General features: G+C 37.5%; 1 protein-coding gene across 1 annotated transcript; it reads left to right on the top strand.

The window, feature by feature from the left end:
* The first annotated feature begins 33 nt into the window (after window positions 1-33).
* On the top strand, window positions 34-23,422 carry ezrb (ezrin b). Its single transcript, XM_089022756.1, has 11 exons — window positions 34-172; window positions 5,437-5,520; window positions 9,932-10,027; window positions 11,196-11,470; window positions 13,103-13,186; window positions 13,266-13,412; window positions 19,878-20,062; window positions 20,168-20,328; window positions 20,411-20,503; window positions 20,578-21,051; window positions 22,461-23,422. Exons 1-11 carry the CDS (start codon window positions 161-163, stop codon window positions 22,623-22,625), a joined length of 1,776 nt encoding a protein of 591 aa, XP_088878882.1. The 5' UTR covers window positions 34-160; the 3' UTR covers window positions 22,626-23,422.
* The last annotated feature ends 347 nt before the right edge of the window (window positions 23,423-23,769 follow it).

The following is a 23,769-nucleotide window of genomic DNA, read 5'->3' as shown; positions in this document are numbered from 1 at the left end:
CTGCAGGATCGCCAAAAGGTTCCCGACCGACCTCTTGCGTTCACACCCAAGTGCCTCAAACTAGTTTCTCCTCGAGTTCGTTCTTCACAAGTACCGTGACTGCACGGGGTCCGATTAATACAATCTCCTTTTCGGGCGACAGGCTGCAAAAGGACACAAGATGCCGAAAGCGGTGAGTAACTACTGTTTTTAAATTACCCATTTTTGTATTGAGTTCACCTTAGCGTAAAAAAACACACAAGCCAATTTTCTGTATTTTGAGAAGGTTGATTTATTAATTTCCAAATATTTCATGTGGATGTTATACTAAATTTAAATGTATTCATTGCTTTTGTAAGTAACATTATTGCTCTTGGTCAAATAAACCTATAATTGAACCACGTTAAAAACATTTTATGGATTATAATTACACTGATAATGGTTACAAAATTATCTGCAAAATACTTAATCATATACTTATCTTGTGTTTCAGAGATGTCACTAGATTTGTGTGTTGTTACTTTCTTTATTAACCAAATTCTTTTTGAGCAAGTTTTCAATGTAAGGGCAGTCACTTGTTTTCATAGCGATGGATGGGAGTGTCCCCATAGTCTTGCGTAGAATTATCATGCAATATATAAAATGTGAGAAATTTGGGATTATTTATGATGCATATTTCCCATTTTGTAAATTTTACATAGAATTCAAGCTCACTGAAGTTTGATCTCATTCCAATTTAATAGGATTGTTCGAAAACAAAATATTTTCTTGCTTATAAGTACATATTGTTGTGCTGTGCTATATTTCAAATGTACAATTCACTGCTCAACTCTCACTGGAGGTAAAAAGCAAGCTAACGAAGTTCCAATGCTTTTCTAACAGATCAGGTTTTGCTCAGAACTAACTTGCCCCACCCCGGCCTGTGATTACACTCAACACAGTCAAACATCACTTTGGAAAAACTCCTTGCTGGCGTTCTGAGCGTCTTGTTTATTTTACTCCATGGAAACTTGGCTATATATACTATTTCTATGAGGTAAACTCCATACATAGGAGGGAGCGAACACTTTAGTGAAAATGTTACAGTTTTCCACAAGTTTCTTTATTATTCCCATTCAAATTTTAAGTAACAGTGTCATGGTTATAATGTGTGTTGTTGCTTTGTTTAGGGCGGTGTTTGAGTTTGGGTTTTTTTTGTGCGCGTTGCTGTGATAGTGACATCATAACCGAGTCTTCCGTAATACTGTATCGTTAACTTTGTAAGGCGTCATGACATTGTGCACATTTTGAATTGCTTTATAGTCAAAATGGAGCGTTATGATTAAGCCGTGGGATTGCGACACATCACAGGAAATATACATCACGTCACCGGTTTACAAATTTGATGATGCGCGCGCCGTGACACATTTTAATGCTTGGAATTTGAATTGCATATCTTCTACTGGTTTTCATTTGGAATTTGTGTTTGTCACATAAGCCAAAGAAAATGCGAAGCGTTGCAGGACGAATCTCTTCATGCTAGTTGAAATGAAGTTTGGATTAACAACCCCCCCCCACCACCACCAACCCTAATTCGTGGTTAAAATCAAAACACCACACTTCAGTATTTATTTAAGTACGATTTATTTAGTCCAAAATAAAACAACCCCCACAAAAAAAATTCTTAGGCTCACCCAAAAGTGCATTTATTAAAGTTTGCCATTATATTTGCATGACAATAAGTCCCACACCAACAAAAAAGCTTATGAGGATGTTTGCCAGGCAGGCGAGTGACTCCCCATTGCAAAAATACTTCTTTAAATGTTGAAACGCACGCCCTGATAAATGCGTTGTAACCTATTGCCATTTTAACCGAGCTGATAGTTCGTCACGTTCCACCCAAGCGGAGCTCTTGAAAATTATGCCTGGTGAGAAGAATGTAAAATCCACTTAATGACCTTTGTGATGGAGCATTTTTGGGATTTGTACAAATCTGACCTTTAACCTTCAGATCTTCTTGTTTCTGAATGGCCTCAGTTAATTGTGAATTCCCGTTGGGCGACCTGCTTTGAGTTCACATATCACTCATTGTCGTTTTTCATCGTCTTGGCCACCATTCACATTTTCCAGTGGCCGATGTGTGGATGTGTTTTTTTAGCTTCTCCCTCCAGTAAATACTGCAAATGCAAATACAGGGACTCACTTTCTCCGTATGAGCCGCTCTCACCGTTCATTACGGGGGGGGGGTTTATGCTTTCTCAAGACTGCAGAGCAACGGACTGGAGCTCAAATGGTTCTTTGTCACGCTGTGGACTCGAGGCTGTTTCACCGCCATTTTGCCTCCTCGCTGTGACTCAAAAGCGGGAGATAAAGTTCTGCCTGAATGAAAGCGTTCCAAGTTGTGTGTGTGTGTGTGTGTGTGTGTGTGTGTGTGTGTGTGTGTGTGTGTGTGTGTGTGTGTGTGTGTGTGTGTGTGTGTGTGTGTGTGTGTGTGTGTGTGTGTGTGTGTGTGTGTGTGTTTGTGTTTAAGGCATTCAACATTCGGCAAAACGTCCGTGTAGGGCCTACACGGACGTTTTGTAGGCTCTCAGTCATACAGGAGTGATCCATCAAGGAACCTCATCTGTACTTCTTTGAAGGTGTCGGATGTTGTGATCCATATATATATATATTCATTCATATATAAGGCTTATACACCTCATCCGAAGAGCTTCGTCAGCGAACTAAAGTTGTGCTGGCAACTCTGGCCTTATATACGTCTGTGTAAGCTCTCATGTCGTACAGGAGTGATCCATCGATGAAAAGGTTTCTTTAGCCTTCATCTGTACTTTTTTGAAGGTGTCAGATGTTCCGCTTCTCATCCAAGAGGCTTCGTCAGAGAATTAAAATTTGCTGGTAGCTTTGACCCTATATATATATATATATATATATATATATATATATATATATATATATATATATATATATATATATATATATATATATATATATATATATATAGTTTTGCTTTTTTAATTGTTGCTGTGCTGATGACCATTTTGTGTTTGGGAGCCTTTTACTGAGCGAGTTGTTTGTTCTGTAGCCACAAAGGGACATATGTCTTCTTGTGCCGGTCCCAAGCCCGGATGAATACAGAGGGTTGTGTCAGGAAGGGCATCCGACGTAAAAGCTTGGCCAAAACAAACATGCGTGTCATACCTATGAAGATGGAGGTTACTGATTCGCTGTGGCGACCCCTTGAAGGGAAAAGCCGAAAGGAAAAGAAGATCTGCTATGATAGGTTCCTGCTCTCCGGTTGGGGGGAGCAGAGGACTATTCCCTGAGACTACACTGATTACCTATATTGTTCTGATTGATTACTGCTATTGTCCTGCCTGATTCTGGGGACTACGATTGGCCTGATTGCCCCATTTGCCCTGGTATCACCTCAAAGCATAACTAAGCCTATGTGGTCGAAGTCTGTTGTAAGAATTATCCAAATTAAACATCACCCCACCATGGCGATTTAGTGAAGGGTTTTGCTGTATTATAAACATAGCTTCTTTTACTCCCCTTTTCAAACCATCTATTTTCTCGCCTTATATATATCCCTAATGGGCAGAGGTGGCGGTGCCAGACCTCTGCTATGATAGTTCCCTCCTCTAAGGGTGGTGGAGCAGTGGACCACTCCATGAAGCCAATCTGATTACCTTTATTTTTCTATCACTGGCCTGGTTTCACCGCATGAGCCAAAAAAAATCTGAACAGTATTGTCCTTGACGGCTTCAGGGAGTGGTCCACCGTTCCCCCAACCATAGATCAGGGCCACCACTGTCCATTTAGCAATATTGGGTCAGTGTTACCAGCACAACTTTAGTTCGCTGATGAAGCTCTTCTGATGAGGAGCAAAACATCGACACCTTCAAAGAAGTACAGATGACCACCGATGAAACATTTTTCTCTACATTAGGCAAAAGTTTCCTGTGCAAATTTCTCTGGAATCATCCCTGGCAGTATTTTGCGCCAAAACCGTATTATGAAATTATATTGTATTTGCCCTCCCGACAAAATCGAAGGCAGTTAAATTGATCATGAGCAGGCGGGTCGCCACTTCGGGCTACGTGTCTCACTCCAGTTACAATGGACTGGCGATGAAAGCGTTCTGTCCTCGGCTTTGTTCCAGTTCTCTGCAGGGTCACGCCGCTTCTTTTGTATCCATTTCATTAAGTGGTCATAAGGATGGTCAACAATGTTTTCATCATCATTTTCATGCATTGCATTATTGAACACTTTGGATCAGGGCTGTCAAACTCATTTTTTTTCAGCGGGCCACATTGTAGTTACAGTTTCCTCTCAAGGAAGCCATTAGTATCTTTAATCCCCTCCACATATTACATATAGAACGCATGACAAATTAACGCATAACTAGTTTTCAAATCTGAAGTCAAATATAATGACTGTTATTGTGGTGTACATACGACAATTTGAAATTTTGGTTCGGACTTTAGTAAGGGTCATGGAATTTCAGACGTTTGATTTGTTTTTGTGGGCCGAAAAAATGATGTGGCGGGCCGGATTTGGCCCCCGGGCCTTGACTTTGACACCTGTCATGTAGGAATTTTATTGCTTGGTTCCTGTCAGAGATGTTCGGTCGGACATTGTCAACAAAGGTGACGGACACAGGAAGGGAATGCAGCCATTATTGTTATTATTATTAGCTATACATTAGCTACCTAGCTATCTTTCTATCTATTTGAGTTACTTCCGGGCTGAGTGAACGCTGGCGCGTGTGGCTGCCTCTACTCACCTACTGCAAAACTGTGACTGTAAAGTGACCTTGAGAGTTTTGAAAGGCCCTTTCGAATGAAATGTATTATTATTATTATTATTATTATTATTATTATTATTATTATTATTAGCTATCTATTAGCTACCTAGCTAGCTTTCTATCTATTTGAATTACTTCCGGGTTGAGTGAACGCTGGCGCGTGTGGCTGCTGCTGCTCACCCACTGCAAATCTGTGACTGTAAAATGACCTTGAGAGTTTTGAAAGGCCCTCATGAATTAAATGTATTATTGTCATTCTTCTTTTCTTTTCGGCTTTTCACTTTAGGGGTCGCCACAGCGAATCAATGTCCTCCATCTAACTCGGTTTTGTACATCCTCTTCTCTCACACCAGCTAACTTCATGTCCTCTTTGACCACATCCATAAACCTCCTCTTCGGTCGGTTGTTATTTTTATTAGCTATCTATTAGCTACCTAGCTAGCTTCCTATCTATTTGAATTACTTACGGGTTGAGTGAACGCTGGCGCGTGTGGCTGCCGCTGCTCACCCACTGCAAAACTAACTGTAAAGTGACCTTGAGAATTTTAAAAGGTGCTGATGAATGAAATGTATTATTATTATTATTTATTATTATTATTATTATTATTATTATTATTATGACATTTTTGGTTGACGTCTTATTACTGTATGTGCGTGTGTGTCTCCCACAGGTCAATATAAACGTCAACGCCTTAGACTCGGAGCTGGAGTTTGCCGTTTTGTCAAGCGCTTACGGCAAGATTGTGTTTGATCAGGTATGCCGCACATCATCTCTCCGTTTCGAGCTTTGAATGCATGACTCATTCTTCAAAATCCACCGAAATTCCTGTCAGGAAACTCCACCCACTCACTGTTGCAGAAATGAAAATCTCAACAGTATCGTCTTTGACGAGTGACTCATTGATCAGATTTTTAGCGGTCACTGATACCGTTAGCGTAACAGCGATTTCGTGTTGTATGGCATCGTTCTTCTGTATTAAAGGACAACCGACGCCTCCGGACAAGTTGTGTCCATAATTTGTAAAATCACTTCAAATTATTTCTACTGAGCGTCTTTTACAAAGATACCACCGCATATAGCTACATTTTACGTTTTAAAACTCGTGCTAAATATTCAGGAAGTCTTGTTTTCGAGTTGATGACGATTCCTTACGTGACGTCACGTCTGGAACACCCCAGACCGAGAAAGCGACACACAATGCATTTTGGGTACTTTGTTTGTTCTGAAAACTTCATGTTGATGGCGAAATTAGAAGGAAAACACATAAATAACGCGATGGTGAATCGTTGTGTGTTGCATCAAGACTACTATTTGATACTAGTTGACACAAATTCCCAGCAGACAAATCAGCCCATTTCCAACGGAGCTTGGGCGCCATATTGTGCATTTTCTGGGATGCTACATTGGAGTCCAGACGGCTCAAATTGATACGGGAGGACTTCTTTAATCGATTGCAAACATTTATGTTTTACTCTTCAGAACTATTTTTGTTAGTTTTATTTATTTTTGATTCTAGAGCAAGGCAAGACATCCTGGCGTGATGTTATGAACAAGGGGGCGAGACCTTCTGAAACCCGGCATCTCCGAGGTTATTTTGAAGTAGTTTTGGGACACCTTAACTCATTTTTATTGGTGTTTTGCATTTGACTAAAAAAATTAGCCTGCGTGTTTTGGGTATTTTAGATGCTATAAAACGTTTTTCTGATGTCAGGAAACAAAAAAATGATGTCGGTTGTCCTTTAATTAAATATGTTATTTCACGTGTTGGCTGATCATATCGTCATCGACGATGATGAATTGGAAGCAATATGTGAATTTAAGCACTTGAAAAGCAGGATTCTTTTCTGAACTTAGGGCATATTTTGACGAAAAATCATGACGCATCATGATCCGCGAAGAGTTTTGAAATGTTTAGCCTGAGATCCCGCAGGCTTCGGCTGAGATTTGTCAAGAAGGTCGAAGTCGTTTCGTGCCGTGTGACAGCACCGGGGGAAAGAAAGGCTTTGTTTTAGCTGCTTCCTGTAAAACTCGTTTTTCAATAGTTAGCGCAGCCACATGCTATATATGTCGTGCTTGCATGTCAGTCGACCAAGCCTACGTCTCATTTTTGTGTCGAACATGTTCGTCAAATCCAATCCCATCCAAGCATAATGGGACTAAAGTGAGCGGCAGCCATTCTCCACATTTTTTTTGACAATTTGAGGCGGTTGTTTTGTTTGTCTTCATAGATTTTTTTATTTACCGTATTTTCTGTTGTATAAGGCAGACCCTTATACTGTACACCAGAAAGCAGGGTGCTATCAGCTCCGCCACCTCTGTCCATTAGGGATATGGGGCCAGAGTTACCAGCACAACATTAGTTCGCTGACGAAGCTCTTTGGATGAGGTTTATAAGCTTTATATATGAAGTAATATTAAGCCACAACAGGTCTCACAACTACTTTCAGCAGCCACCAACTCCATATCTCCCATAGAAGTAGTCGTGCGTAACTCCAGCCTCTACTGTAGCGCCTTATATATATGGAAAACTATTACATATTTAAATCTTATATTTGAAAAACTTATTTCATTCATTGAAGGTGCGCCGTATAGTACGGTGCGCCTTATAGTCCGGTGCGTCTTATACATACACAAGAAGCTGCTGGGTCCAATCAGTCAGAAGATGTACGCCGTTCTTCCGTGCGGAGGAATCTGGGTGTGTTTTCCTCTCTTCTAGCTGGCTATCTCGCTATTTAGCTAGCTACTGTTTCTATTAGCCATATAGCTAGCTAGCTATTAGCTATATATTCGCTAGTTATTAGCTATGTATTCGCTAGCTATTAGCTATCTATTCGCAAGCTATTAGCTATCTATTCACTAGCTAACTAGCTTGTTATCGATTTGAGTTACTTCCGGGTTGAGTGCGGGTTCCGGGTTAATTTGTTGTGCGCTCTATATGTAATATCTGGACATTCTAATGGATTCCGCCCCCAAGAGGAAAATGTAACTACAATGTGGTCCTGCGCCAAAATTGAGTTGACACCCTTGATTTACACTAAATGCTTGATTGAGCGTTGAGCAACTGTGACAGATTAGCCCATCTGATATGTGGCGTCGGGGCCCTCCGACATGGATAAGCGAGCCCACACAGTGTCAATAGCAAACAGTATGCTAAGCAACAGCCGTAAACTGAGAGTGGCGGGTCTTTGCTGTCATCTCAGATCAGTGACTTAGAAAATAGCATCTGTCATAGTCAAGATAAGCGCCTGCCGCTCCCTTACACACCTTACAGCTCATCACATTTCGTCTTGATGAGAAGCGAGCGGCTGAGGTTTGACGAACTTGCTCCTCCAAACTCATCAACCCGCCACCTTGAGATAATTTGCATGCGGCGCTCAAGAGGGTCCTGGATTGAATGTGAACTCAATTAGACTTTAGCTTTGTGGGTTAGCATCTGCATTGATGGGCTAATCTTTTACCAGAACTGGTCGAATTTTCCATCATCCATTTTCTGATCAGTTTTATCCTCACGTGTTGCACAATCGACAACCAGAATTATTATACTAAAATGAAATATTTTTTTGATACAGATGATTCAGGACAATCAGCATTTAGTGTCAATATTTCTTGATTCATTTATCTAGCTAGCTAGCCATCTCGCTAGCTAGCTATTTACTATCTATTTGCTATGTAGCTCCCTGGCCAGCAATCTAGCTCGCTATCTATTAGCTAGCTAGCTTTCTATCCGAGTTACTTAGCTATATGTTAGCTGTCTATTAGCTAGCTAGCTTTCTATCTGAGTTACTTCCGGGTTGAGTGAAGGCCTAGCTAGTTATCTTGTAGGTAACTAGCTTTTTAATCAGAGTTATTTCCGGATTGAGTGAACGCTGGCGGATGTGGCTGCCGCTGCTCACCCAAAGAAAAAATTATCCTGTGACTGTAAAGTGACCTTGAGAGTTTTGAAAGGCGCTTATAAATAAATTTTATTATTATTATTATTATTATTATTATTATTATTATTATTATGTATTAGCAAATCTTTATCTAGCTGGCTTGCTCGCTAGCCCGGTTATATCGATATTTTTTCGGACTATATCGAGCTATCTATCTAGGCTTGCTCGCTAGCGCTATTAGCTATCTATTGGCGAGCCGGATAGCTTTCTATCTATTTGAGTTACTTCCGGGTTGAGTGAAGGCTGGCGCATGTGGCTGCCGCTGCTTACCTACAGATAAACCTATCCCGTGACTGTAAAGTGACCTGGAGAGTTTTGAAAGGTGCTTATAAATAAATTTTATTATTCTATTATTATTATTATTATTAGTATTATTATTATTATTATTATTATTATGTATTAGCTATATATTTACAATCTAGCTGGCTTGCTCGCTAGCTAGCTAGCTATCTATTAGCTATCTATTGTTGAGCGCTATTAGCTATCTATTGGCGAGCCGGGTAGCTTTCTATCTATTTGAGTTACTTCCGGGTTGAGTGAATGCTGGCGCATGTGGCTGCCGCTGCTTACCCACAGAAAAACCTATCCTGTGACTGTAAAGTGACCTGGAGAGTTTTGAAAGGCGCTTATAAATGAAATGTATTATTATTATTATTATTATTATTATTATTATTATCATTAATGGCGCTCATTAAATCCTGCAATCATGTTGTTGACGGGTCTCTAATGTCAGCTTCTAAATCAATGAAACTTTTTTCCCCCTTTCGAGAGCTTTATTAGGGCTCCATGTGGTGGTTTCCTACCATGAAAGGGCTTGTTGTGTTATGCTTCAATTACACTGAAGAGCTTTCATTTCAGTGTTTGGTAGCCAACTAAATATGATCCTCAAGCACCGTTTCCTCATTCGAAACCGTTCTGAAACCGCTCTCGTTCTTCAGACTGTTCAGTATTTTCTTTTTGCGACGCCACAAAAGGTTTGATTTCAATGGAAAATTCGCTTTGAGGCTTTTTTTTAGGCCAGAGGCTGTCCTGGACTGTTTTTGTCTCGATATGCACGTCACCCAGGCGACAGGGGAAGATGGCTGTGATGCTTAAAAAAAAGAACAGTGAATCACGTCATTGATTGGCGAAAGATTACCCCTATTTAATACACATTTCTGCACTAATAAACTTCAGTTATCTGATATTTTTAATATTCTTTTTAATTTTTTTCTCCCTGCTTTTTATCCATAGGTGGTGAAAACAGTTGGCTTACGCGAGCTCTGGTACTTTGGACTCCAGTATATCGATGGAAAAGACTTTTTAGCTTGGCTCAAGATGGAAAAAAAGGTGAGTTGGGTTTCAAGCACACTCACAAGGCAGCCTGGATTTTCCATGTTAGCGTTTTATTCCAGCTTCAGCGCTATATAAACCAATATGTATGTATTGCATTGTATTTTGGACAGCCACCCTCATTTCAAGCTCATATAACTCCGGAACCATATGATTTAGGAATTAACTCTTGTTTTCTGATTAAATAAGAGAGTCTAAGGTTTCTTACGCTTTATGTAGTCCTATGTAGATTTATGTAGTCCTAAAACTCAATATTCTGTGGGTGCTGGAATTTGAGTGACAATGACAAAAACCTTGGCACTCGAGTGGAGACATTTTTGTACGTGTCTGGCAGTGAATGAGTTAATAGTCTTGCAGTGGAGAAATTTATATTTCACAGCAGCAAAAAACAAAATACAGGAGCTGCTGTGAAGGCAGACACTCGTGGCACCATTTTGAAGTCAAAGGAACAAATAAAAACAAATAACAAAATAAAATGACAACACATAGACACAGTCATTCAAATTAAGCACTTTCTGAACCCTTTGTTGCATGAAGCAGATCTTGTTTAAAGAGGAAAGGATCAAAGTATCCTTTTCACCAGTGGATTAGGGATTTCATGGTGGGGTGTGCACATCTCTTACAAGCTAAATTTTGAAACCAAACATGAAGCTGTAGTATCCATAGACGAAAAGAGATTGTCCTAAATCCGCTTCAATTCCAAGCAGCAAACTGTCCAACAGCTCCAACCGTTTTGCTGAACAAAGCGGGGCTGTGAAAATGCTGCCCATTAGAGGCTCAAAAAAGCACAATAATAGAATAATGCATTCCTTCACGCGCATGGGAAGGCTCGGTGAGCTAATATTTTCTTTTAAATCATTGTGTGACATAATACAGAATATGTACTCTTTTGCGGTCAGCGACACCCCCTCCTACGAGAAACTAGATGTGTGTTACGGCTCTTTTTGTTTTGGTTTCTGAGTTTACCTGTTGAATAAGGGTATTGTGTGTTCAGCTGGAGTGTTCCAACTGTTCTGAAAACTGAGCTACTTTTCTGTTGTATAGTCAACACTTGTAAATTCCATGCCACCGGATTCCCGGCGTGGCTCGTAATCCCGTCTAATCTGTAAATCAGATGAATGAAGTCTGGCGCATGATGGAAGTCATGTTACTCCTTTTTTTTCAGGTGATGCAACAGGATGTGAAGAAGGATAACCCGCTGCATTTTAATTTTCGGGCCAAGTATTTTCCCGAGGAGGTCAACGAGGAGTTGATTCAGGACACCACGCAGAAGCTCTTCTTCCTGCAAGTTAAAGACAGCATTTTGAGTGATCAGGTGTACTGCCCGCCCGAAACGGCCGTTCTACTGGCGTCCTACTCGGTTCAAGCCAAGTATGGCGACTATGATAAAGACGCCCACCCGCCCGGATATCTCCTTTCTGAACGGCTACTGCCCCGCAGGTGAGCTCGGGGAAACGTCTCCATTTGTTTGCCGGTCATGTGACATTTATTATTATTATTATTATTATTATTATTATTATTAATAATAATAATACATGTAATTTCTAAGCGCCTTTCAAAACTCTCAAGGTTACTTTACAGTCACAGGTTAAGTTTTTTTCTGTGGGTGAGCAGCGGCATCCACACACGCCAGCATTCACTCAACCCAGAATAACTCAAATAGATAGAAAGCTAGCTAGCTAGTTAATAAATAGCTAGATATTAGATAGCTAGATAGATAGCCAGCTAGATAGCTAATAGCTTGATAGAGAGCTAATAGATAGTGAGCTAGAAAGTTAGATAGCTAATAGCTAGGTAGTAGCCAGCTAGTTAGTTGAATTGCTAATAGACCGGAAATAGCTAGCTTTCGAGTACATTTGAACATACTTGACGTGCGACAAAATAAGCAAATAAGCAAATAAACAAATGTGTAACTCAATGAGATAGAAAGCTATAATACGCCATCTTAACTCATTCACGAATTTATTCGGGAATTGAAAATATGACGTAGAGCGCCATACCCAAATTTGTTCGGGCTTTGTTTTTTTTTCATGCTTGGGTGCTGATGAAGCGCTGGTCACGGCCTCTGGCAATGTTTTTTCTTTTCCACAAAGGGGCAGGATTTGCCTTTTGTCCATGTTGGCGCTTTGTTACAGCTTCAGCTACAGCGCATTTGTATAAACCCGCTAAAAGGTAACCACGACGACGTGAATAGAACAACACGTTGGCAATCATCACAGACTATTTGGGTGTTTTTATTTTCATGGTTCTATCTCTGAAAAATGACAACCAAAATAAATAAAGAAATACATTACCTAGCTGGCTACCTAGCTAGCTATCTATTTGTTATCTCTTTGCTGTCTATTAGTCATCTATCTGGCTAGCCAGCCGGCTAGCTACCTAGCTGGCGGGCTGTTAGCTGGCTGGCTAGCTTTCTATCTATTTGAGTTATTCCGGGTTGAGTGAACGCTGGCGCGTGTGGCTGCCGCCACCCACGGAGACACTTCTCCTGTGACTGAAAAGTGACTTGAGAGTCAAATTTATTATTATTATTATTATTATTATTATTATTATTATTATATTAACCAATATGCATGTATTGCATTGTATTTTGGACAGCCACCCTCATTTCAAGCTCATATAACTCCAGACCCATGTAATTTAGGAATTAACATTTTTTTTCCTCACACTTCAACTCAACTCAATATTTTGTGGGTCTTGGAATTTGAGTGACAATGACAAAAACCTTGGCACTGGAGTGGACACATTTTTTTGCACACGTCTGGCAGTGAATGAGTTTAAAAAAACATGCACACACAGCCAGTAGGTCACTCTTCTGGTTCAACCTGCCCTAAAGGAAATGAGGATGTCCTCCTTGGCAACCCGAGTAACAAAAGAGAAAAGTCACGTATGAATCATGGTTTCTGTGTTGATTCCGAGTTTCTGAGTAAGCACCTATGCTGCTTGGCTACGCTCGAATCCTGAAGAGGATGATGTCATAAATGGAGGGCGGCAACGCGTACCATCACCCAAAGTATCTTTCGGCTTTTCAATGGTGCAAACGCATCTGTTCCTTTTTCTCTTCTCGCACAGAGTGTTGGATCAACATAAGTTATCTCAAGAGCAGTGGGAAGAGCGCATCCAGGTGTGGCACGAAGAGCACCGCGGGATGCTGAAGTGAGTAATCCGCATGTTGCCGATGAGAAAAAAACGCACGGCCGCTATCAACTCGAAAAGGGACGGGGGTTTGTTCCAGGGAGGATGCCATGTTGGAGTATCTGAAGATCGCGCAGGACCTAGAGATGTACGGCGTCAACTACTTTGACATCAAAAATAAAAAAGGAACGCTACTGTGGCTGGGAGTGGATGCTTTGGGACTCAACATTTATGAGAAGGATGACAAGTAAGATCTGATAGTGCTCATGTCCAAAGCAGACTTAATATTAACTCATTCACTGCCATTCCCAAATTCATTCGGGAATTGAGAAGCATGACGTGGAGATGTTAGTGGGTACGACTTGAGTTTATTATGCTTGGGGCTGTGAAGCCGTGGTCAGAGGTCCTAACTGGAAATGCTATTTCAGCCTTCCACAAGAAGGCCCATCCGGATTACACTTTTAAAGATCCAGTCGTGCAGCAAATTGTTTAAGCCTGTAATGTCTATGCTCCAGTTTGTTTCGGAAACCCGCTTTGAAAAGAGTAGAGCAGAGACGTGAAGTGCGAACAGAACGTTTGGCCAACTGCTATCACAGACGTTTGTTTAGTCACCTTTCATGGTTTAGTTGCGTGAAAAATGAAACCATAAGATCATTATTTTTATTTACTTAGCTCGTAACAGTGGTTCTTTTGTTACTTCTTTCTTTAGATTATTGTCATTCTTCTTGGCTCTAGCAGTGACGCTAGCTCTATTGGATAGACGTTAGCTGGAGCTGGCACTACTTTCAACTATGAATTAATTCCCAGATTAAGTGTAAGTGAGGCATATTGTTTCGTCACCCAGTATTATTTATTTTCTTATAAAGTTGAATATTATTTTATTATTATTATTATATTATTATTATTATCTATTTTACTATTTTTTTCTTATTCATTATATTTGCTACATTCTACATTACTCGTAATAACCTCATGCATGCTCATTTACGACATAACATTCACCTATTCACACACACATATCAACAAGTTCACATCCAGATAATTGTGGTTGAGTTTGATCAAATGGATGCTATGAAACCTTAAAGCTTTTTTGATTGAATTATTATGTTACTTTTATTATTATTGATTGATTTTATTATTATACTATTACTTACTACTATCCTATAGTATTCTTCTGTTCACTACTCTTACATACATAGATATCTATTTCATTAACCTTATTTAATAACAGAGACGCTTACTTGTAATTCATGGTATTACTGTTACGTTGAATTCCAGTCTGCTGAGTCAACACCTGTGTTTATTTACTTATGTCTGGAATTTTACTGACACTGGATCATGTTTAGTAATTACTTGTCATAGATTTAGCATTATGATTGATGTAGAGAATGCACTTTGATAGTTGGAGGATGAAGTATTATAATTTATTGCAAGTATTGTAGATGAATCAATTGAGTTAAGATATAAATGATAATGTATAATGAGATATTTATCGATAGATAGATAGATTCAGTTAGATGTATATTGTATGTATGTAATAATTGAAATGAGTTGCAATATGAGTATGATTTTGTTCTTTATTGATGCATCGAGTGATACTCAGATTCAAGCTTTGATAAGGTTCAGTTAGTCTATATCAGTCAACTGATTACTGGTAATCATTAAGGATCTTAGCTATTAACACGACTCTGCACAAAAGATCACTCTATGTTTACAAGACGACATAGTTTAAAACGATCATTTGCATTCTGATCATACAATGAGTCGCCATTCAATAAAACTCAAGTGACAATTTAGGGTCATCTGACATGCATGATTAAGATGCATGACTTAGCACTGCAATCTTCGAAAAACTCAATGATATCAGATCGAGTCATTAAGCATGCTATTGCAATCTATCCTGTTCGAGATATCAAAACTATGCAAGAGAATTTGGAAGAGAGAAAATAGTAGTATATGCTAGAGCAACTACCGTAAGATGGACACTCATCGAAGCATTGAAATTAATCATTCGTCATAGATAGATAACATTTATTAAATACGTTAAGTAAAAAAAGTTAAGAAAAGAGTTGATTTTCAATGCTCCTTAGAGTAGCATTAAGAAATTGTATTTAACATAAATCATCTTTTGATAGTTTAAATAAAGTAATGATTAAAATACAAAGCTAACTTAAATAGATATTGTACAACTTTCAGTTTCATACAGGCATCTACAATTTAGAGATCTATATTGCACAGACCATGATCAACTAAAGTTGTCCATAAAGTCGTTCCAAACTAATTTACATACTACCTATAATCCCTTTCCTGGTACATAGCTTGCAGGACATAAGTTCTGATCGTAGTGACTTACGATTTCCAGAAGTCGCAATTTCTGTATCAGTTGAGTCACTACAATACAATATCTTCGCAGTCATTAGTCAAACGTAGATTAAGCTACAGGTCATATTTTAATTATCAATTACTTATGTATCCTGATAACTAGTAAATAAAGCATATTAACATATTTTATTAACTTACTTTGAATTTATTACCTGATATTTCATTAATCATTTTATGTAATATATATTCAAACTATTTCATCTGTTAAGTAATGTGTAATGTGCATTCCTTGATTAGTACATTATTCTATACTTTCAAATTACTATGTCCTATTAACATGTTTAAAATTACATGACTATGCTTATAATTATACTGAAATCATTGAAGGAGTATTATTGAATACGTTGATAATGTCTATTAGTATTCATATTTTATTAGATATTATTTATTAATATATTTTTATATAGATGTTATGTCACTGTTATCTATATTTATCAGTGTTCAAATGAGTAATCTAGATTATTGTTATATCATTTAGTTATCTTATAATAATTCAATTCTGTCTTTATGACAATTTATGTTATGTAAATTATCTTTCTAATGCTGATCAAGTCTGCTGCTTTCAATTTACATGAACATATTATCTTAATCATATGGGTAATATACAAGTATCGAATCTTAAACATTATGTTAAACTTCAACTGCTATTCAATTAAGTAACAGTCGATAGAACTTTTCATAAAATGCTGCATTATTCTCAACTTTGTTATTTCATTCACTATTGATAATACATAATATGTAATCTGCTTTTAATATGTACATTACTGATTGAACATTACTTATTCTATTCACATTAATTCATATACTCATAATGAGTCTTGTAAGCTATAGGAAGTACTATTTCGCATTAATATTTTTCAGTTTGAATATTAAGTTATGTAACTACTGTTATTATGTGTTTTTACGACAGCTGTAGCATTTTGAATCTAGCGAGTTTCGAAATGTAGTATTGAACACTCAACACTTTGAATTTAATTAACAATTTCATTAAACTGCTTCTACATATGACGAATTATATCTGAACGATTACAAAATGTATTTTGCATCAATTGATTACCTAGTACATTAATGTGTATGAACACCATGATGATATTAAGTTTATTGATTTGCATAATACCAGAAATTGTTACAATTCAACTTTATTAATAGTTTATGACATAACGTCAAAATAATCAGAACAGAAACTATAGTAAGTTATCTGATCAAGCTTCACAATTTGCCTAATCTAAATATACACGAAAGCAAATTCAGTTAGATGCTATTACGTTCCATAATTCACTACATAAGTAACACTTAAATGTATTGAGTTGCACTTAAGATGACTTACAGCATTTGAAATACTGTAACATTATCCGTTATGAATTGCCTTTTGATGATCGTCTTACTGCTTATCATTACGTCGAAATTGCGTACAGTTATATTCTCAACGTTGCATCAGTGAGTTAGTTCTAATTGCTTCAAATGACATTACAGCTTTTCAGTTTTTGATGACCTTAAACATATTTCTAGATATATACTCTTCTAGCTTTCATACGCTCTGGACTAATAGCTAATGGTCATTTGCATGTCGTTGGCAGTGCGCATATTTTCTGCGCTGTTGTGTTTCTAGTGCTCTCACTGTATCCAGCTATGTTTTATGTGGAGTAGTCTGAGGCTCATGGGCCGTGTTGGGGAGGTTGTTCAGATGTTCTATGTGTGACTACGTACTTGGCGTTGAGTAAAGTACATTATTCTATAACTCGAGCTTAATCATCTCAGGCTATCAAGAAGCGAGATAATATCTGAATCGTATCATGTGTGTACTAATTATGTATATTAGGTATTGATATAATGTTTTATGAAGCTTATGATTAATTGTGCTTTTCTGATAAGTGTGTAAGAGTTATTGCTGAGCTTCGCTATATAGTTCTGATCTTCATAGTCATTTCTATGTCTTGTGAAGGTTGTTTCTACTTACATTGTCGTATTAGTTTGTGAGGTATAAGTTCTACAGTAATTTATTAACGATAATTGCTGGATACATATCTCATATGATTATGCATCACTATAGTAATTGTTAATCTCTGTCAATATATGATTACGGCTATCAGATATGTGAGCTTGATTGACATGAAGGTATTCTCATTAGTCTGTCCAATAGCTGACATATTGTACTTCCTAGATCTGTTGCTGCTATTATGTGAATTGAATGTGATGTCTGATGATATGCATGATTCATTTTCTATGGATATGCTAATACTGTGAATTGTGGCTTCTATGATGCTTGTGTTCACTGTGAAATCACGCTGACAATTCACTGCTAGCTTTCGTTCATCATCACGGATAGTTGTTAGAGATCTGATAAAATGTCTTGACCACAGTCACTATAAGCTGTGTATATTAGACAGTGCTATACTTTCACTAGAAAGTTATTCTCATTAACTTCTGAAGGCTCACAACTTAGATATGTTTATCTAGCTGTTTCAGTGTATTCGTGGTATCGATTTATTTCGGAGAGAAAAAAAAACAAAGTTATCAGGCATCATTTTCTTTGTGATAAGTTGGCTATGTTGCGCTCCAGCTCACCTGCAACTCTAATGTGGATGATGAAGTCCTCAAATAAATAAGTAAATACATAAATAAGAAGATACATACATAGATACATAAATAAACCGATAGATAAATAGATAAGTAAATAAATAAACAAACACATAAATAAATAAATAAATTTACACATAGATAAATAAACACATAAGTAAATAAACTACATAAACAACGCAATAAATAAATACATACATAAATACATACATAAATAAATAACTAAATACATACATAGATACATAAAGAAATAGATACATAAATAAAGATATAAATACATAAATAAATAACTAAATACATACATAGATACATAAAGAAATAGATACATAAATAAAGATATACAGTAAAGTCTCGTTATATCGATAGTCCCGGTTATATCGATATTTTTCGGACTCCCTTGAATATCGATATAACGAGACTTTACTGTAAATACATAAATAAATAACTAAATACATACATAAATAGTTAAATAGATACATAAATAAAGATAAAAATAACTAAATACATACATAGATACATACATAAATAGTTAAGTAGATACATGAATAAATATATAAATACATAAATAAACATAGAAATTATACATAAATACAAATACACAAATAAAGAACTAAATACATTCATAGATACATAAAAAATGAATACATAGATACATAAATAAACCGATAGATAAATAGATAAGTAAATAAACAAACACATAGATAAATAAATAAATAAATAAATAAATAAATAAATAAACTACATAAACAACGAGATAAATAAATAAATAAACACATACATAAATACATACATAAATATACAAAAATATAAATACATACATAAATAAATATACAAATAAATAACTAAATACATACATAGATACATAAAGAAATAGATACATAAATAAAGATATAAATACATAAATAACTAAATACATACATAGATACATACATAAATAACTAAATACATATATAGATACATAAAGAAATAGATACATAAATAACTAAATACATACATAAATAACTAAATACATATATAGATACATAAATAAATAGATACATAAATAAAGATATAAATACATAAATAAATAACTAAATACATACATAAATAGTTAAATAGATACATAAATAAAGAAATAAATAACGATAAAAATAACTAAATACATACATAGATACATACATAAATAGTTAAATAGATACATGAATAAATATATAAATACATAAATAAACATAGAAATATATACATAAATACAAATACACAAATAAAGAACTAAATACATTCATAGATACATAAAAAATGGATACATAGATACATAAATAAATATATAAATACATAAATAAATACATACATACATAGATACATAAATACATAAATAAATACATACATAAATGGATAAATAGATTCATAAATAAATATAAAAATATATAAATAAATGCATGAATAAAAACACAAATAAATAAGTAAATACATACATAGATACATAAATAAATACATAAATAATTGCATACATAGATACATAAATATATAAATACATTAAAATATATAAATAAATACACAAATAAAGAACTAAATACATACATAGATACATAAAAAATAGATACATAAATAAATATATAAATACATAAATAACTAAATACAAACATAGATACATATAGATATATAAATACGTAAATAAATGACTAAATAAGTTCATAGATACATAAATAAATACACGTATAAATTAATAGACAAATAAATAAACAAACAAACACACACACATAAATAAATAAAATAAAATCCTGGCATGTCATGCATCTTTGTTGGCTAATGGCAAATGTCTTCTCTGCAGGGCCCAGCTGGAAAAAGAGAAGAAGAAGAGGAGGGAGGTGGAGATGGAAAAGGAGAAGATGGAGCAGGAGAAGAAGGACATTACGATGAGGCTCTACCAGTATGAGGAGAAGATCAGGAAGGCAGAAAAAGGTGGGGGGGGGACCGTCACAAAAAGCGGCACCGGCACTTTGACACCCACGGGGAAGATACAAATTCTGCAGTACAAAATACACTTTTCTTCTGCATATATTCCAGATTTGGTGGAGCAGACGCAGAGGGCCCTGACGCTGGATCGGGAACGTGTAAAAGCAGAAGATGAGGCTGCCCGACTGCAGTCGGACTGTCAAGCTGCCCTCCTGGCGAAAGAAGCGTTGGCTCGCCAGTCTGAAACCCAGAAGCTTAGTCAGGATCAGCTGGTCGGTGCTTTAACTGAAGCCGAAACGGTCTGTTATGCGTATTGTCGATCTAATGAAACATGCCTGTTATGTTTTGCGTCAGGCTGCACAGCTGAAGGAGCACACGTCCCGAATCACCTTGCTGGAGGAGGCCAGGAAACGCAAAGAGAATGAAGTGGACACGTGGCAGCTCAGGGTGAGATTGAGGGAACGGTTGAGAAATCAAAGCGATTCCGAGAGGCAAACAACCGTAAACGTGTTCCTCGCCAGGCAAAAGAAGCCCAGGATGATCTGATCAAAACCAAGCAGGAGCTGAACATGGCTCGGATGACTGCCCCACATGCGCTGCAGATGCCCATGATGACCCCGATGCCCATGCTGACGCCGATGCAAATGCAGATGCTAACGCCGCTGCCAACGCAGACGGCGTTACAGACACCGACGCCGTTACAGGCGCAGGTACAGACGCCCAAACAGCCGCCAATACAGACGCCCGAACGGGCGCCGATGCAGACGCCGACGCAGACGTCGACGCAGATGCCCAGGCAGACGGTGATGGAAATGCCGCCGCCGCCGCCGCCCCCTCTGGCTATGTACAACTTTGACGACAACAGCGAGGATGACGAAAACGCCAGCATGTACAGCGCCGACTTGCACGAGTCCATCCACAACAATAATTATCACAAGGAAGAGGATCGCCAAACGGAGGCCCAGAAGAACCAACGTGTCCAGAAGCAGCTCAGGGTGAGCGCATTAAAAAAAATGTCCGCGAAACTTAACTCATTCACTGCCAGACATGTGCAAAAAATGTGTCCGCTTCAGTGCCAGAGTTTTTGTCATTGTCACTCAAATTCCAGGACCCACAGAATATTGAGTTTTAGGACTATATAAACATTCAATGCAGTGGAAGAATCCTTAGATTCTATTCTTTCATTAGAAAAAAAAAGAGTTAATTCCTTACATGGGTCTGGAGTTATATGAGCTTGAAATGGGGGTGACTGTCCAAAATACAATGCAATACATACATATTAGTTTATATAGCGCTTTAACAACAGCTGAAGCTGGAACAAAGCATTAACATGGAAAAAAGGGAAATGTTCCCCCCTTGTGGAAGAGAAAAAACATTTCCAGGGGTTTGGCCAGTACTCTATCGGCACTGGAGCAAGAAAAAAAACCAAACCAGAACAAATTCGGGAATGGCATATATATATATATATATATATATATATCATATTTTCAATTCCTGGACAAATTCATGAATGGCAGTGAATGAGTTAAATGCTGTAAAGCTACATTGGATTAAAAAAAAAGAAGACCACGCCCATTTCCGTTTGGAGAGGAGGTTGAAAAAATGTGGTTCTTGGAATGCTGGAATTACTTTGTCAATGGGAATTTTTTGGATTGGATTAGCCTTTATTAGTCTCGCAGTGGAGACATTTTACATTTCACAGCAGCAAAGTTATGGAACGAAGAGTAGAGAAAAGGAAGGAATAGAAAAACAAAATACAGGCGCTGCTGTAAAGGCAGCCACTCTCGCCGCGCCATCTTGAAGTCAAGAGAACAGAAAAAAATCAATAACTAAATAATATGACAACAAAAAAAGACATTCATTCAATTTTAAGCACTTTCTGCACTCTCTTTGTTGCATGAAGCAGTTCTAGATAAAAAAGGAAAGTATCAAAGCCTCCTTTTCACCAGTGGATCAGGGACATCATGGTGAAACGTGCATGTCTGCTACAAGCTAAAAGTTGACTTCAAACACGAAGGTGTAGCATCCATTGACAAAAACTGATTGTATCATGTACTGTCCCACGTAAATCCGCTTCAATTCCAAGCCGCGACAGTTCTGCATACACAACAACACAAGTGATAAAAGAAAACACAAAAACAGCAAACAAACAAAAAAAAAAGCAAGGCTCATGAAAGCACTTGCTGACTGCTGCCTACTCGGGCACCATCTTGGACTTCCTTTTCTCCAATGTTTGTTTTCCAATCCATCATTTATTGACATTGATACTTAGCAAAAAGTCATGCAATAAATATGACACACTTCCTGATGATGTCATCCTCGGTGGATTTAAAAACACAGAGGCTAATTCTAAGCTAACCCAATCATATCGTTTCGCTTCATTTCCTCGCCGTTTCTCCTCTAGGATTTGACCGCCGAGCTTGCACAGGCACGCGACGAATCCAAGAACACCCAGAACGACCTGCTCCATTCGGCGAACGTGCGGGAAGGACGAGATAAATACAAAACCCTGCGGCAGATCAGGCAAGGCAACACCAAGCAGAGGATTGACGAGTTCGAGGCCTTGTAAAAAAAAAAAAAAAAGTAACCTGCGCCACGTGAGGCGCCCTTTCCGAATGGTCACTCAACGTTTACGCCATCAGCAGCATCAAACAGAAAAGTAGCGCCCGAATAGTTCATGGTCAGATTTGTGCATTCGAACCTAACGCGAGTCCTTTTGAAATGCCATTTTTGCCCGAGAAAAAATGACTTCCAGTGACCACTCCGAAAGGGCTGGCATTTTTTAAATATCTAAAACACGAGATGGCTCTACACTCATTTAAAATTCATACCTGGTTTAATATTTATGAAGTATATGGGACATTAAAAAAGGGTGTTTCATCTTTGCTTTGTATATTTTTGCTAATGATGAAATGTAATCATTTGTATATGGACCAAAATAATATCAGTCTTACTAATGCCTTAGTTCATGTTGAAAAATGCACCAAGTCGCCCAGTTTAGCTAACCGTTTGAAGATTTGCATCCGCGGACAGAAAAATACATACATGAATATAATTTTGATTTACTCCGTTGAATTTGGATTTGGATTTGATGGACTAGCCTGCGGCAGAACGACGCTTTTGCCTTGCAATCAAATGGACTTTGCACCATTTTGAAAGTGGGTTTTTTATCGCACAATTCCCCGCCGTCCTCCAACCGGTTGCATGAAATCCAATTTGAGGACATTTGCTTTTATGATGTCATCCGTAGGGAGTTCAGACTTTGCCAAGTCAGCTTGGTTTGAAATTGAAAATGAATATGACAAAGGTTTAATGTCGTTTATAACTTTGCTTTGTTGGCGATCGTTAATAAAGTGCTTGAACAAAACACAAGCGGCTTTTTGTCTCTCTCGATCATTGAAAAAAATGAAAATGTGTTGACCTCGGCAAACATGCTGGAGGGCTGTAACTGAATGAGCTCGGCAGGGCACATTTGACAACAAATAACAGGATAATGAAAATAACTCTAAAATGGATAGGGAGTCAAAATAAAATAAACTTTATCACTTTATGTTGAGAAATACAGGTACCAAAATACACGAGACGTTATAATTCGTTCATTTTTTTATCATGGTCGAGAAATTATAACATTCTTGTCTTTCTAGGTACTATATTCACGATGTCAAGATTTTATTTTTCAATTTGTCTGAGCCCTGACCCGGAAGTTAAAACCG

Source organism: Hippocampus bargibanti, linkage group LG19, assembly GCF_051943395.1.
Source record: "Hippocampus bargibanti isolate YZ-2025 linkage group LG19, ASM5194339v1, whole genome shotgun sequence".
Taxonomy (NCBI): Eukaryota; Metazoa; Chordata; class Actinopteri; order Syngnathiformes; family Syngnathidae; genus Hippocampus; species Hippocampus bargibanti.
Note: the sequence above shows the minus strand (reverse complement) of the source record. Positions and strands in the feature narration are given on the sequence as shown.